Source organism: Crassostrea angulata, chromosome 3 (genome assembly GCF_025612915.1).
Source record: "Crassostrea angulata isolate pt1a10 chromosome 3, ASM2561291v2, whole genome shotgun sequence".
In the NCBI taxonomy this organism is placed as follows: domain Eukaryota; kingdom Metazoa; phylum Mollusca; class Bivalvia; order Ostreida; family Ostreidae; genus Magallana; species Magallana angulata.
Window position 1 is genome coordinate 54,262,887 of NC_069113.1, and position 17,557 is coordinate 54,280,443.

The window sequence follows — 17,557 nt, forward strand, 5'->3', positions numbered from 1 at the left end:
AAATAAGCTAGAATATTATGCAAGTATTCTTGCAAAATATATACTTGTGAAACTTCTTTAAACCGGCAGGCTACCGGACTGGACAAAAGGGCCAGTTTATAGGGGGTGTTGGTTTACTGAGGTTCAGTTAAAACTAGCCATTGTCAAGGAAATTATGTCTCTGTTTGAACTATTTTAGATAAACTCAATACATGTATAAATATTCAGGTATAATTCTTTTTGTAACTTATGGACAATAATAAAATTTGAATTTTTAAAAACATTGATTGTGAAAATGAACTCTGCATATTAATAGAATTACAATGACAGTTGATATGTAAATGCATTGCACAAACATGATCACAAACATAGAACACCAACTTTGTACATGTACGTGTGTACAAATTCATATGTCAAATTTCCTTTGAAAGGCCACTTAAATCAACTTGCGTTTACATTGAAACTCTGATAATATTTTAGTTTTGGAAACATTTGAAATGAAATTAAAATATTTTTTGTGTGAATGTGGAATATAAAATCACAGCAGATAAAACATTTTTAAAAAGTCTTATCAAGAATTTGTTATCTAAACAGTTTTGCCGCTTGTATCATTGACTCGATTTATCGCCGAGTTCTAATCTTTTGTCAGTGTAGTATAAAATAGAATACAATAGCTAAATACGAATCGATTCGCTGAATTAAATAATAAATTAAAACCAGAATAAACACAAAAAAACACACGATTTCTCAATCATTTAATATAACAACATTGATTAAACAACCCGTTATAAAACCACATTCAGCACGCCTAATTAACACCTATAACACAGACACTCTGTCGAGTCGGTGTACCTGCTGTTTTCACACCTTCCGTCATTTATAGGGATGGCTCTGTTTTCTGGCTATGTGCAGGTTTTGTGAGAGTATATTTCACACGTTTGTTAAAGACCGGCCGAGAAAAAACGGCCGGTGTCCGGTATTCAGGGGGTGCCGGTTTTCTAAGGGTTTAAATATAAGAAATTAGGAGAGAGCTGGCCGGGACTTTTTAAATAGGCCGATATTGAGGGGGTGTTCGTTTTCAGGGGTGCCGGTTTTGAGAAGTTTCACTGTACATGTACATTTATTAATGCCCTCTTTAGTTTGATATTAAAGTCAAAAGTCGAAATATGAACTGAATGTCACCTTTATATTTGTGTATTTTTTTGATAACAATAATATTTTTTCGCCATGTTGTCTACCTATATATGTTACCAAGAACTATTTTATCTTTTATATGCCTTAGGATTCGTCATATGTTGCAACTCACCAGAATGCCAATCCTTAGTGTTAGATGCTTTAGATGTCTTATTTAAAATAATGTACTTTTCCTGAGTGGTTTTGCTTGATTTTGGATTGTTTTTACCGATACCAACACTATTATTAAACAAATTAAATTTTCATTTGCCTAATATATCAAATCATATGTAATGCATTATTGAAACTTAAAGCTCTTCATCATGCAGTATAATTTGCGGTCATTTTAAATTTTTAAAGGTATTTTAGTGATAATGTTCTTTTAGTTCTGTTTTATATGAAAATTATTTAATAAGGTAGCAGGTCTACCTTTCCAAACAAAACTTGGATATAAGAAATTGAATCGCATAAAAACTTCAGATTATGTTTTCTTTTTTCTCCAATAGTGTTTAAGCAAAAACCATAGATCAATTTCATATTTTGAAAAAATTGTTGTAAGTTTAAGAGTTTAATTCAAATTGAGATTATAAAGTAATTTATTACAGCTTTATTATCTATTTTTATGGAAATATAAAATTGGTCTTGAAAAAAATGAGTTTGGTGTGTAATATAAGTGAAGCATGTCTTATGAAATATTTGTTCGAATTATTTTTATACGAAGTCACTGAAAACGATAAAGTACATGTAAATTCTTTTAGGAAAGGTACATGTATGCTTTCAAACTAAGTCTATGGGTTGCTTTTTTAATGAAAGAAATTTGAAAACTTCAAAAATAGTTGAAAGGATTAAACGAGTACTTAAAAACAAATATCATTAATGAAATTGATCTTGCTTAGTTGGTTATTACTTTTTTATCATAGAGAAAAAATATGGCAGTTCAGGCAAAAGGTTTTCATGGATGAATTTGAATGCTTTTATTTAAACGCTTCAATAAAAAGCTAGTGAATGGAAATGTAGCGTATTAATTTGTTGGTCTTGAAAGGAACATTTTTTATAGCATAAAAAAAATTCATTATCAAGAGTAGAAGAAAAAACCCCACTAAATTTCAATACAAACACATAAAATGTACGTGTTTTCTTGTTTTAATTCACTTAAGTTGCTAAGTATTAGTGTGAAATGATTCAAACTGTTTTGTTAAGGAGAATATCAAGCGTGATGTTTTCCTTGCACCATGAAAAGCAACTTATGATTAACATTTATAGATAAAATATTTTTGTAAATACAAGCACGTTCATAATCAATTTTTTTTCTCCAAATAACTAATTTTTGACCCAATATACGTATAGGAAACTGAGGATCGTATGCATAAACATTTTAAGACTTTTCTTAAGTTTATGCTTTTTTTCTAAAGAGTATTTTTAAATTAATTTTCATTGCATAAAAATCATAAGCTACATGCTTAGTTATTCTAAAATTAGCACATCGCAATGATTTAAATAAAACAAAGTCACTTCAGTTTTCACACTCATGTAAATATTGATTGATTATGGTTTTAAAAAGATTATTGAAATACAAACGTGATATGTGTCACAAATCAGTCTCTATCGTTACATTTTTACGCATAAACATTCTATAAGGAACCTCTAAAACGTTCTCATGTAGCTCGTTTTTTATACCCGTAGTCTACCTCTAACACGGTATCAGCTATAGTATTGGTCAGTTCTTTTTCTATTGTTAAATTACCTTAATTAAACTGCCACATTGCAGACCTGGTAGACACTGGAAAAGATTTTTTATGACAGGTATAAGCAGCTAATGTTTGAGTAACCCGTTAACCTACTAGGGGTAAGTTGTACTATTTTATACTTTGTAATTTATTTACGGATTAGCCTTTATACATTACTTTGGAGTTTATATTAAATATTTTTAGTTAATTCACAGGGCGAAAAACCATCTTTAAGCAAGTCCTTAAAGGTGGCTTAAAGGTGACTTAAAGGAGCTTAAAGGCTATACAACCTTTAAGCCGCCTTTAAGTCACCTTTAAGCAAGTGCTTATAGGTCCTTAATGTCCAAACTTCTTTAAGCCACCTTTAAGCCACCTTTAAGCCATCTTTAAGCATCTTTAAGTGGCATTTACGCTCTCTTTACACTGCCTTTACACTGTCTTTAAGTGGCCTTTAAGTCAATATTGATCAAGCTGAACAATAAAAACATATATTAAATGCAAAAGCTCTTTTATAGAGATGGGAGGGGGTCATCCGAGTGATAATATAATTTCCAAGGAAGGGGGGGGGGGTGTTCCAGGCGGTTTTAATCGTCGCTCCATTAAACACAGATCGCTATCATCAGCACCGCTCCGATGGACACAGATTGCCGTTATAAAATTCTTTATAATTTTTTGGGGGTTTCAAAATTATTGTAGGGATGAGCGCAGTCTCTGTATCTTAAGGATGACATTTACTCAGAATGAAAAAAAATTCCACTGATGATAATGAAAAACCAACTATTGTGTGTTAAAGACCTTTTATTGTTGTGTTATTTTTCATTTTCAAAAAAGTAGGTCAATGACCTACTTTTTGAGTTCATGGCCATTGTATATTTTTGGAAAATTAAAGGAAAATCACTTAAAATTTTACTCTATGAATGAGATTTTCTTAATTGTGAAAATAATAATAACTGCTCAACACTTTTGAAAATGAAATACAATCTATGAATGGCAGTGACACTAAATACATACAAAGCATTAAGTTTTCCTTCACAATTTTTATAAATATTCCAGTCCGAATTTCCTCTATCACTTTTCAAATTCCTACCCATTTTTGATCCAATTTTACAAAAAATTGAATGATGATAATACATGAACATTTATGGTATTATACTACTTATATTGATCTTATTCTGTTGGCATATAATTTATATGAGGTCAATGATCAAAATTTTGAGATATGGTGTCTTTTCTCGTTTTTAAGCATATTTCAATATTTCTTAAATTCATGCCATACCGTTATTATGATGAATAAATGAGGTAAAACTACCAGAAAATATGCAAATGATATAGACTTAAATATAAAATCTTAACTTTTAATATTAGAGTACTTCCAAAAATATTTTAGCAGAAAACAAAATCTGCAAAATTTAGTCCGAATTTCCTCTGTTTGGCTAAAACTCTTTTTTTGTTTTGGCATAATCCCATAACATAGTAGAAATATCGAATGTTATATCAATAATAATTCATTTCACAGATACTTTTTGTGTTTAGAACAAATTTTACTCATGACATTGAACTTTATAACAATCCGAATTTGAGAACTCAAACCCTGAGTAAACAACACCCTTAATATGTGCATAAAACTAATTAAAGTATGTTTGTTTCCTATTATAAATTAATCGGTGAAAAATCTCTCTCTCTCTCTCTCTCTCTCTCTCTCTCTCTCTCTCTCTCTCTCTCTGTTCCTCCGGTTATTAAACAAAATAAAGATAATGAACCAAAAATGCATGATTTAATTTGATAATCGGTTTAAGGTTTGTATTTATTTTTTTTCAATTTTCATTATTTCTAACTCTAGATCTGCTAGATACATGTTAAAGATGAAAAGACTCTCAACTGCCTTTGTTATATCGGGCAGGATATTACTGCTTTGTTTGTCTAGACATAGTTTTGTTCGTTTGTGTATATCTAATTAGAGTCTATTGTTTGTCCAACTTAAGAAAACCCCTGGAACTAACATAGAATATACAAGATATACACAACAGTTGTGTCGTGTGCCCAGGTGCATGTTTGTGTATATCTAATTAAAGTCTATTGTTTGTCCAACTTAAGAAAACTCCTGGAACTAACACAGAATATACAAGATATACACAACAGGTGTGTCGTGTGCCCAGGTGCACGTCAGGGTTTCTAAAGGCGTTGAATCTTAGTTTGTACGAGTATACGATAAGTCTAGTGTATAAAAATTAATTTACATTTGTAATTCATTTTCAAAGTATTATTTCCTAGCTCTGGGTTTCAAAGATGTTACGTCTACAAATTAACGATACATGTATGTAAGAGTAAAAACTTGAGGCTAATTAATTAATGTACCGGTGATCATAAATAGGGGTTGATTATTTAAATATATGTATAAGGGTAAATATGTCAAATATACCCGGCCTGGCACATCATACAATTGTATATACAAGTCATTTGCAATTGCCACATGCAGTAAATACGTCACCGGTAATTGGTAATTTTGTTTGTTATAGAATTGATAGTTTAAAAATCATGTACATACAATTACATGTAAATATTTAAACATATTGGAACGGCGCCGCGATCATGAAAACCGGGAAATTGCGGGAAATTGAACAAATACCCTACTAGTATCAATGCATTTCATAAAAGAAATGATTTCATTTTCTTTCTTACATTTTTATAGCTATAAATTAGATGACCGTATATCTACTCGGTTTAAATTTATTAACTAAGAAAGCCTACTATAGTGAACCTAACGGTTTCCATTTAGGTATAATATATTTTTGTTCACTGAAGACCAAGTTCCGTATTTCATTCTAAACACACGCATGCATGTAATTTATAAATTAGATATAACTGATTGTTACAAACTGAATGGTTTGTCAAAATCTTTTCAAGTAAACACATTCAATACAGTGATTCAATATCCACTGATATATAGGATATAAACACGCTCATATATATATAAGTTGCCGTGGCGCAGAGGAAGTTTGGTGATGCTAGTAAACTAAGGGTCCCGGGTTCAATTCTCGCCCTGGCCGGTTTTTTTTTTTTTTTTTTCATTTCTTTTTCTAGAACAAAAACCGTTTTAATACCATTTCTTTCATAAAGTTAATACATTTTGTTGGAAATTAAGCACAATATTGAAATAATTTTTTTTAATGGCTTAAAGGTAGCTTAAAGGTAGCTTAAAGGTGGCTTAAAGGTGGCTTAAAGAAGTTTGGACATTAAGGACCTATAAGTTGTCCTTAAAGGTGGCTTAAAGGTGGCTTAAAGATAGTCTTTAAGCTGCCTTTAAACCATCTTTACGCTTTCTTTAAGCCATCTTTAAGCAACACATATAGCTTAAAGGTAGCTTAAAGGTGGCTTAAAGATCGTCTTTAAGCTACCTTTAAGCATCTTTAAGCTATCTTTAAGGAGAACTTAAAGATGGTCATTCATCCTGTGTATAATTTTTGATATACTGGTTGGACGAGATAGAACTGTTAAACAGAGAAGTTTGCTCTCGCGTGTTCCTGTGTGTTCACGTGTCGAGTGTGTTCTTTATCTTAGGATATAAGTTCATGGAACACTTGTATTTTTTGTTGAGATGTACCGTGTATTTTGCCCATCGTTTAGATGTGTTCATTATAAGCTAAGTAGTTTGATACTCTAAACGTTATACATTGTTCATATTCGCTGTGAATTCGTGCTATTGTATGGTGTGTTGTTGTTGCTTTAAGGTTATATTGAACTCAGATTCACGCCATGCCACTCCTACTCATCTCCAGTCCGTTTCCTCAGGATGGCCAATTCTACGTGCCCGTGGTGGAGACTTGTGACGAAGGAAAACTTTAATTTTTGTTGCTGTTTATGATATATATATATTAAATGTATTTGTGTGTTTTTATCCATATAAAACATGTAAATAGATATCAAATCTTGCTCTGTTTGACAGAACACTCACGACGGCTGTCGTAACAATATGTATGTGAAAAAAAGTTAAAACACTTTAACATACTAGTATTTCTTTTATGATCTACATATAAATTATAAAAACTGGAGATTTATTATTCTATGTGAGTTCTTAATTCTGTCATTAATGAGAAATGACAAGAACAAACTGCCATCCATATCAAAAATCCATAAAACGAAATACAAATTCAAAGCAAAGCAATGCGGACCTCTAGAAAGATAGAGGTAGAATCAGGTGCAAAGGAGGAGTAAACATCCTCTGCTGACCGGTCACACCCACCGTGTGCTCTTTGTCATAATCGAGAAAAACGGAAAGGTCCATAGACAATCTATTTCTCATCAAATCACGAGGGTATAAAATCGTTAAGTTTTTATCATAGTTTTATTTAACTTCCATCTGTTCCAAGAAAGGGATTATAGAAAAAAAAACTTTCACGCACTGACTGACAAAATGTAAATGACATAAAATTATTTTATGACGTTAAGATTGTCGTTAGAAAACATTGCATTTGCATTTGAGACTATTTCGAAATAAACATTTCTAAACTGTCTGCAAAGATGCATACTGAAAGTTTAGGGGCATTAACCTTCCGATATTTTCACAATTTGTAAACAGTTTTCTTATTTCAAACACTTAAGCAACATGCTTAAATACTTAAGACATGCAAGATTCATGCTTGGATTTTAGCATATGCTAAGTATATGCTGGAGAGTTGAAAACTTTCATGTAACATACTATGCAATATGTTAAGTCAAATTTCAATCTGCTAAGTAAAATTTCTGAATATGCTTAAGTATTTAAGATTTTTTATGCACATCACCCCAGATGTCTCATAACATGCGTTATAAGAAAATAATAAAAAGAGAAAGATTTTTATTATACACGTGTTTAGATTTTTCATAAATCATTTTGTCGTTAAATCCTAATTCTAAACGTGCACGTTCCGTCCTCTTTCGTCAGGCAATGTAATGATATGCAATTTGAACGGCAGAACTCTAGCATTTTTGAGGTGAAAATTTTGACATCTTCACGTGTGAATTATTTAACAGCCTTGACTGAGAAATATCAATAATGGTCATATTTACAATGTTTTGTATGTTCAACCGTTAAAACAAAAAACTGTTGATTATGCCGTTAAATTGTTTCAAAACAACTCTTTTCAAAATAAATGATCAATTTTTTGACAATGTTCCTTTGGTATATCTTTAACGTGGAAAAGTAAAAAATAAACTCATAACTTTTCTAATCCTTCTGCTCTCTTCTGATAAAGGCTATGAAACATAAAACTTTAGAGTTTGGAAGCAGGTCAATAAAATAATTTGCATCGATGATTTCTTTTCAATGTAGAAATTAAAAGTGCCATATTATATCAGAAATAATAAATTACTGTTCTATTTGGAAAAAGGATTAAACAAAGAATTTGATTATATATTGCTGAGGTGCATAGGTCATCATTCACTTAGTTAAAAAAGGAAAACAGCATTCTTTTTTTTAATGAAAAACACCATACCTCATATTACGGGTGCTTCGTTGATTATTTTTATTTAACTATCAATTCATAGTTTTATTAACAAGACAGGATGACAGCTTAAAATATCCAAAAAATTCTTCAATTTCAATACTTTATAAAAAAAATAATTGCTAAATATGAAACAGTTTTTCCTAAACAAACGTGCTTGGGGTAGAATTGGACACCTACATGTTGTGACACATATTTATTAATAACAACAAAAATTATCAGGTATAATTTTATAGATAGTGTCTCTCCCAAAATTGGAAATGAGTAGTGCAGTGGTTAAGAGGGTTCACTACGGATCTGTTAGCCATGAATTCAAACCCCGCTAAGATTTTAAAGATTTTACATTTTACATTTCCTAAATTTTTTAAAAACATCTTTTTCGTTATATATTGGAAAAAAGGAAAATTCGAGACCGGTGAGAGTATCTTTATTGTATAATTCCTTAATCCACATTAATACTGACAGATGTTCCATCACCAACATAAACGAACTTAAAATAAAAGATTAATTTATCTAAGACCAACTAACAGAAAAAAAATGCTTGTTGTAAACTGTAACTCGACGTTTCTAACAAGCATTTATTGTATTACGCCATGTTTTAAGTGTTTTAAAAATTGAATGTCTGCTTTTATCATTTGTCCTCAATGCTGTTGACTTATCGTTGTTTTCAAAAATTGAAAATCCCAATCCTGGGCAAAAAATTTCGACAAGTCCTTTCTTGAGTTGTTATGATCTTTTGATCTTCATTTTGTCAACTAGAAAATGTTTGTGGTAAAAAATTGCAGTTCATTGCAGACATTAACGACCACTTTCAAAATTAAACAGATTCTCTCTTTCTCTCTCTCTCTCTCTCTCTCTCTCTCTCTCTCTCTCTCTCTCCGCATTTAAATTTGATTGCAGTAATTTTTTACTCTGAACGAAATAAATTCATCAAGATTTGTAATTGATTAAAAAAAACAAAAATGACGAAACTGAAAATGACTTTTGTTTAATGTTTATTTACATTTCATTATTATTCTATTAAAACACCATTAACGTGCTTCTAACAAGTAGTATTACAAACGAAATAAGGTTGTTTTCACAGTCCTTTACTTGTCATTTCACCCAACCAGTGTAACGATGCATTGTTCAATTAATCCCTTTTATCTAAAGCATTTGCTTAGAAGAAAACAACAGTGTTTCTTCAAACAAAAAGTCTGCAAACCTGAATATTGTAAAATTTCAAACCGATGAAAGTACTTTAGTTATAATGTACTTTAATCTACATTAATATGGACAGATGTCCCACGCCACCTTAAGGTATCCAACTTTTGTTACAGCTGATATTTCTTTATCTTGCTTTTTATGTTTAAAAAGATTTGGGTGGGGTGTTCTGTGTTGAATAAAGTATCGTTTGCACACTACAATGCTTTATATCCTTACGTATTTAAATCTATGTCCTATTTATCATCATTATTTCGGATTAAGATACCGAGAATTTCAGCAGATAGTATGAATAGAAATTGAGACATGGTATTCCCTTTTCTACATCCTTTCTCTGGATGAACATGTTAAGATAATATTTGTGTAAAGCATAAAATGTATTATCGTATTAAAAATGTTTACCTGATTTCCCAAAACAAAAAATTCTAAAGTTTCAAAAATGAATTTCCAGTTAACAGAATCGATTTATTTTATCAAAATTGATTAGCATAAGAAGACATAGATTTAGGTTTTAGAGTACTGTTGTTATTGATAAGAAAACCAAAATAAAGCATCGCAAAATCAATGTTATCAGAATGTCATTTACATTTAGAGACACATTATTATCTTACCCTAACACCCACATCCACCACACCTCGTTACAAACTTGGTAATAAATAAGATCAATGGATTGCTCAAAAGGATTCTGGTATACATTTGGTCGAATTGTTTTTTCCTTACGGTTAAAACACCCTAGCAATAAAAATTATTATTATCAATAATTTGTACCATTGCGTTTTGATCTCATTTCCCAATAATAGTAGACAAATCAAGCGAAGGTATCAAACTTTATAACTTTTTAGTGGTGCAAATTTTTATTGAAACTATTTAGCGTCAAGATGTGAATGAAAAAGATGTTTCATAATACTTACAGTATTGTAAATGCAATGCCATTTTTTCTCAAATGCTGGTGAAATTTCGTGAAATAAAGAAGTATGTGACCGGTGAGTGGAGGATGCTCACTCCTCCTAGACAACTGATTCTACCTCTATCTATTTGGAAATCCGTGTTGCTCTGCTTTGAATTTGTATTTCGTTTTATGGGTTTTTGAGATGGTTCACGGTTTGGTATTGTCATTTTTTCATATAGTCTTAATTATTTGTTATATACCAGTATACGATCTGCATTTTTATGATTGGACTCTTACGAGAGAAGGCAAATCGTAAATAAAGAAGAACTGTATTTCATTCTACAATTCGGGTGTTTATATAAATCTTTGTCAATCAATATCAGTTTAAGAACAATATATTAAAGGTTAAATTATTATAATACTTTCTGTGAAAATCATTTTCATCATTTCATGGTACTATTATTATTTACAACATTGTAGATAAGAGCAAGCTATTTAAGAAACGAAATCATATTTGTAAAATATATTTATTGAATGTAGATTACCAATAAATATAACAAAAATGATAATAAATACACATTTTCACCGGCATAAGAGAAACATGCATATCACAGACCAAAAAAAAATATCTTCAAACTTTTCACGAACGAATGAAATGTTAATTCATATTAATATTTCTTTCCTGGTACAAATTTTGAACCAATGACACCAGTTGATCCTCCAATAATTCCACCATTAAATCCATTGGCAGAAGCTGAAGCGGCGGCGGCAGCAGCTGCATTGTTAGAGGCAGCGGCAGCAGCGGCGGCAGATCCAGAGTTTTGTCCGACAACATTGGGGTAGTAGGGAGATGGTTGAACAAATTGACCACCAATCTGACCAGCAAACTGGGAACCTCTAATTCCTAAATGAGATCCGAAGTTAGCACCAGATGCAGAGGCAGCAGCAGCAGCGGCAGCATTTTGTCCAGCTGCAGCGGCGGCAGCTGCGGCGGCGTTTCTACCAGCAGCGGCGGCAGCAGCAGCGGCAGCATTTTGACCAGCAGCGGCGGCAGCAGCAGCGGCTGCACTTTGCTGACCAGCAGCGGCGGCGGCAGCAGCAGCAGAGGAACCTCCCAGACCTGGAAATTGTTGAACAGCTTGGAATTGTACGGGTTGGACCTGATGAACGAATGGTCCGTAGTTAGAGCCAATTAAATGCTGTTCTGAGTGCCCATGGAGTCCATTGAATGATGTCCTTTGTGCAGATGATGCAGCAGCAGCGGCAGCTGAGTTTCCTCCAAACAATCCATATTCAGCATCAAATCCATTGTTTAAACCTGTTGAAGCTGCATTGGAGGCAGCAGCGGCGGCGGCAGCGGAGTTCAAGCCGCTTGCGGCAGCAGCAGCAGCAGCAGCGGAATTTCCACCGTTAAGCCCCAAGATGCTGCTTTCAAATCCGTTGTTGTTGATGCCGATGAAACCGCCATTAATTTTATGTCCTCCATATCCTTGAGATTTAGGATAGTAGTCAGTGTTGACTGGCAGAGCGATAGCGCCAGCAACGAGGCAAAGGAGGACAACAGCAGGGATCATCTGGAGGAATGAAGAGGATATACTTCTTCAAGCCTTAAAGCAATTTTCATCATTTGTACATCAAATGTGTGATTACAGTGTAATTATTTTATTGAAGAGCTGCGAGACGAGATATTTATTACTAACCAATTTCAAATTTTTTTGACCAAACAGTTATCAACAATAAACCAAAGTTTTTTTATTTAGATAGATGGTCTTGAAATTTTTGGCATTAGAAAATGAAGTGATTTATTTGAAATAAAGCTTATATTTATTTAAATCAAAAAGTATTTATATTAGAAAGAAAAGTTTAATTTTTCAAATTGGTGATTTTTTAACAAGCACAAGTTTGTAGTAAACTTTAAAATAATTGATTTGATCAATAATCGACGTGTTTTTTTTTTTTTTTTTAAAAAGTACTTTATTTTCAAAAAGAAAAAAAATGTATGCTGTACCAAAATGTAAAATCTTAATATAAATCATGTACATGTACTATTTTTGTTTAGTAATGTGATTTTCATACTTTATCATTAAACGATTTTAAAGATATTATAAGTGTTTTTTGATTATACGATGAATTAAAATTATCACTGTTCTTACCTTGAAGTGTCTTTTGGTGAACGAACCTGGACGATTAGTGACAATTACTACACTTTGCAGCCTATATATACACACCAGATCGTTGACGTAATCAGGAAAGAATATGCATGAGGTTTTACTGATAAAAGCTAAACTGAATGTGATTGGCTACCTAAAATAAGAAGAATTTTGCAATTGACTTGGATGGTACAATTTTCACGGTAAAACGCTGATTACATAATTGTTAGTTTAGATCTTTACCATGGGAGATTGTTGATGATTCATGTTTTCTTTACATAGGCATGTTTTGTTTTTCAGTCAGGGTATTTCCTCATGCAAAAGGTCATGCTACTTGAATTCATTATAAAAAATATTTTGTTAGAGTATGGTCGGTTATTATCAATTAGTATGATGATGTTTAACTAAATAATACGTTTAAGGAATCCACTTTTGCGTATGTGATGTAGTTGGTTTAAAAACGCAAAAGTTCGTAACTTTTTAATTCTTAGAAATATTTCGTCATGTTATATCTCTTTTGGTTCATTTACCACAGTCGTTTTCTCTAAAATTTTGTTTCATATTATTGAACAATTTTCTTACTCAACTTCGCTGTTAACTTGAACTGGAATATGTTTTGCTTTCTTTCTCTTTTCTCTCTCTTTCTGTCTCATTTTAATGTTGTCTTTTATTGGTTTGCTTTAATAAATGTTCATTGACTAAATAAGCTAGAATATTACGCATGTATTATTGCAAAATATATACGAGGGCTGTTCGGAAATTATTGAGACATTTACTCTTATTTCCTTGGGGGGAAAAGAAACCCTTGAAATTTCACCAAAACGAACACCAGGATAGAGTTTATGAATGTGAAAAGTTTCGTGTCCATAGCATGATTAGATCATTCCTAGTAAACGGACCATCTTGCCTTCGTCCAGTGACCTGGCGCAACCGCAAACTTGCCGCAACGTCATTTTAACGCTTCTCATTGATCCTATGTTTTAAACACCAAACAAACAAAGGGATATTAGTATTAATTCTTCATTTCTCGTCTTTTGTTTACATTACAAGATGTCAACATTCACAGATTTTCTCCATTCTTGATTTTTGGGGAAAAAATCGTGTTATTTCTAACCGAAAGTCAAATAACTGTGAAATATCTCCTACAGATATTCTGTGTACATATTTTAGAACTGTTTACATCATTTAGTGTGCGAAAAGTACTTGATATTTAGTCACTTTGTCTGAATTCTAGCTAAACAATTAGTAAAAGACGACGATAAACTGAAGCCCTCTATCCCTTGCCATCGTATATTTTTTGTTAAGCAATTTGGTGCCCTGAAAAGGTTTTTTCCGAAATTTCCACCAATTTGATATATATTTGCTGCGCCGCCTTGACGCCAAAATTCAATATACCGTCGTTGTCAGATTTCTATTGCTTGGTAAGTATATCTGTACCATATCCGTATTTCAACTCGAACAGAAGTGAAACTTGATCAAAAGTTTGTCACAATAAATAGCAAAATGAACATATATATTCTGATTTCTTTTATTATAAACTGTTACTTTGCGGACACTTAGATAGGCGATGTTTTAGTTTTATTATTCTCCGAGTTTACGCTTGCGCCGGGTACCCAGACCACCGATTTGTTTATCTACCGTTGTAAACAAAATATTAAACATATTTCAAATATTTTTTGTTTAATTATTTGTTAAGGTTTCGTAAATGTTCATGCCAATTTTTACCCTAATTCGTCACTTAGGAAGGGAAATATCCATGTTGTCTCAATAATTTCCGAACAACCCTCGTACTAGTGAAATTTCTTTAAACCGACAGGCTGCCGGGCCGGACAAAAGGACCAGTTTATAGGGGGTGCTGGTTTACTGAGGTTAAGTTAAAACTAACCAGTGTCAAGGAAATTATGTCTCTGTTTGAACCATTTATCTAAACTCAATACATGTATAAATATACAGGTATACTTCTTTTTGTAACTTATAGACAATAATAAAATTTGAATTTTCAAAAATATTTATTGTGAAAATGAACTATGCATATTGATATAATTACAACTACAGTTGAATTGTAAAAGCATTGCGCAAACATGATCACAAAGATAGAACACCATTTTTGTATATGCACGTGTGTACAATGTCATATGTCAAATTTCCTTTGAAAGGCCGCTTATATCAACTTGCGTTTACATTGAAACTCTGATAATATTATAGTTTTGGAAGCATCTGAAATGAAATTAAAATATTTTTTGTGTAAATGTGGAATATAAAATCAAAGTAGATAAAACATTTTAAAGAATCATACCAAGAATTGTTATCTAAACAGTTTGCCGCTTGTATCATTGACTCGATTGATCGCCGAGTTCTAATCTTTAATCCTGATTTTTTTTTCGTCATGTTGTCATCCTATATCTGTTACCAAGAACTATTTGATCCTTGATATGTTTTAGGATTCACAATAGGTTGCTAATGTTTTAGATATCTTACTTAAGATATTATACTTTTTCATGACTGATTTTACTTGATTTTGAATTGTTTTTACTGATATCAACACTATTATTAAACAAATAAATTTTCATTTGCTTATATCAAACCATATGTAATTCATTATTGAAACTAAAGGCTCATCATTCCGTGTAATATAAGGTCATTTTAATTTTTCAAAGGTATTTTTAGTGATAAGTTATTTTAGTTCTGCTTCATATGAAAAAAATTAATAAGGTAGCAGGTCTGCCTTTTCAAACAAAATTAGTATATAGGAAGATGAATCGCTAAAAAATCTTCAGATTTTATGTTCACATTTCTCCAATAGTGTTAAAGCAAACACCATGTATCAATTTCATATTTTAAATAGTTTGTTGTAAGTTTAAGGATTTAATTCAAATGGACATAATAAAGTAATTTATCAAAGCTTAATAATCTATCTTTATGTAATAAAAAAATGTTCTTGTAAAAATGAGTTTGGTTTGAAATATTAGTAAAACGTGTATCGTAGGATTCTTTGAATGTTTTACTTGATGTTATATGTAATATGAAGTACATGTTCAAAATAATTTCTTCTTGAAATTATTGAAATTAAATGCGACTCGTGAGATTCTATAAACGTTTACTAAATTTTCCGTAATATGAAGTATTGGTTCGAATAAATTTTTTCGAAGTCATTGTAAACGATACAGTTCATGTATTTTCTTTTAGGAAAGCTACATGTATGCTTTCATACTAAGTCTATGGGTTTTTTTTTAATGATGAAAGAAATTTGAAAACTTCAGAGAGATTTGAAAGAATAAAACGAGCACTTAATGATAAATATCATTAATAAATTTGACTTGCTAAGTTAGAACCTACTTTTGTATCATAGAGAATAAATATTCCAGTTCAAGCAACAATTTTTCATGGATAAATTTGAAAGCTTTTATTTAAACGCTGCAATAAAAAGCTAGAACATGGAAATGTATCGTTTTAATTTGTCGGTCCTGAAACGAAATTTTGTGTAGCATTTTAAGAGCATTCAATTCCAAAACAGACACAAAAAATGTATGTGTTTTCTTGTTTAATTCACTTAAGTTGCTAAGTATGATTGTAAAATGATTTGTTTTGTTAATAAGAATATTAAACGTGATGTTTTCCTTGCATAATGAAAAGCAACTTAATGATTAACATTTATAGATAAAATATTTTTTTAAAAACAAGCACGTTCAAAATTAAAAAGTTTTTCATGTAATTAAACTTTGACCCAATATACGTATAGGAAACTGAGGATCTTATGCATAAACATTCTTAGACTTTTTTAAAGTTTGCTTTTTTCTAAGGAATAATTTTATCTTAATTTTCATTGCATGAAAATTCTAAGCTATATGCTTGCTAATTCTAAGCTTAGCATATCGCTATTATTTCGGTAAACAAAGTCACTTCGGTTTTCACTATCATGTAAATATTGATTGATCATGGTTTTAAAAAGATTATGCTTTATTGAAACACAAACGTGATATGTGTCACAAATCAGTCTTTATTGTAACTTTTTTACGCACTAATATTCTATAAGGAACCTCTCAAATGTTCAAATGTAACTCGTTTTTTTATACTCGTAGTGTACCTAGGACACGGTATCAGCTATAGTATTGGTCAGTTCTTCTTCTATTGTTAAATTACCTTAATTAAACTGCCACATTGCAGACCCGGTAAACACTGGAAAAGATTTATTATGACAGGTATAAGCAGCTAATATTTGAGTAACCCGTTCTCCTTCTAGGGGTAAGTTGTACTATCTTATACTTTGTAATTTAATTACGGACTAGCCTTTATACATTACTTTGGAGTTTATATTAAATATTTTTAGTTACTTTTTGTTGTACTGGTTGGACGAGGTAGAACTGTTAAACAGAGATGTTTGCTCCCGCGTGTTCCTGTGTGGTCACGTGTCGAGTGTGTTCTCTATCTTAGGATATAAGTGCATGGAACACTTGTATTTTTTGCTGTGATGTACCGTGTAATTTGCCCATCATTTAGACGTGTTTATTATATGTTAAGTAGTTTGATACTCTAAACGTAAAACATTGTTCATATTCGCTGTTAATTCGTGCTATTGTATGGCATGTTGTTGTTGCTTTAGGGTTATATTAAACTAAGTTTCACGCCATGCCACTCCTACTCATCTCCAGTCCGTTTCCTCAGGATGGCCAATTCTACGTGCCCGTGGTGGAGACTTGTGACGAAAGATTAATTTTTGCTGTTTATGATATGTATATATTAAATGTATTTGTGTGTTTTTATTCTATATAAAACATGTAAATAGATATCAAATCTTGCTCTGTTTTATAGAACACTCACGACGGCTGTCGTAACAATATGTATGTGAAAAAAATTAAAATTCCTCACACTTTAATATACTATTTTTTTTTTAATTATCTACATATAAATTATAAAAACTGGAGATTTATTATTCTTAATTCCGTCATTAATGAGAAA

The 17,557-nt window shown here is 31.5% G+C and overlaps 1 protein-coding gene across 1 annotated transcript; it reads right to left on the minus strand.

Annotated features, from left to right (window-relative positions):
• Positions 1–10,964: 10,964 nt before the first annotated feature.
• On the minus strand, positions 10,965–12,773 carry LOC128177386 (spidroin-1-like). Its single transcript, XM_052844078.1, has 2 exons — positions 12,605–12,773; positions 10,965–12,025 (listed from the first exon to the last, which is right to left on the minus strand). The coding sequence occupies exon 2, from the start codon at positions 12,023–12,025 to the stop codon at positions 11,120–11,122; it is 906 nt and encodes a 301-aa protein (XP_052700038.1). The 5' UTR covers positions 12,605–12,773; the 3' UTR covers positions 10,965–11,119.
• Between the last annotated feature and the right edge of the window lie 4,784 nt (positions 12,774–17,557).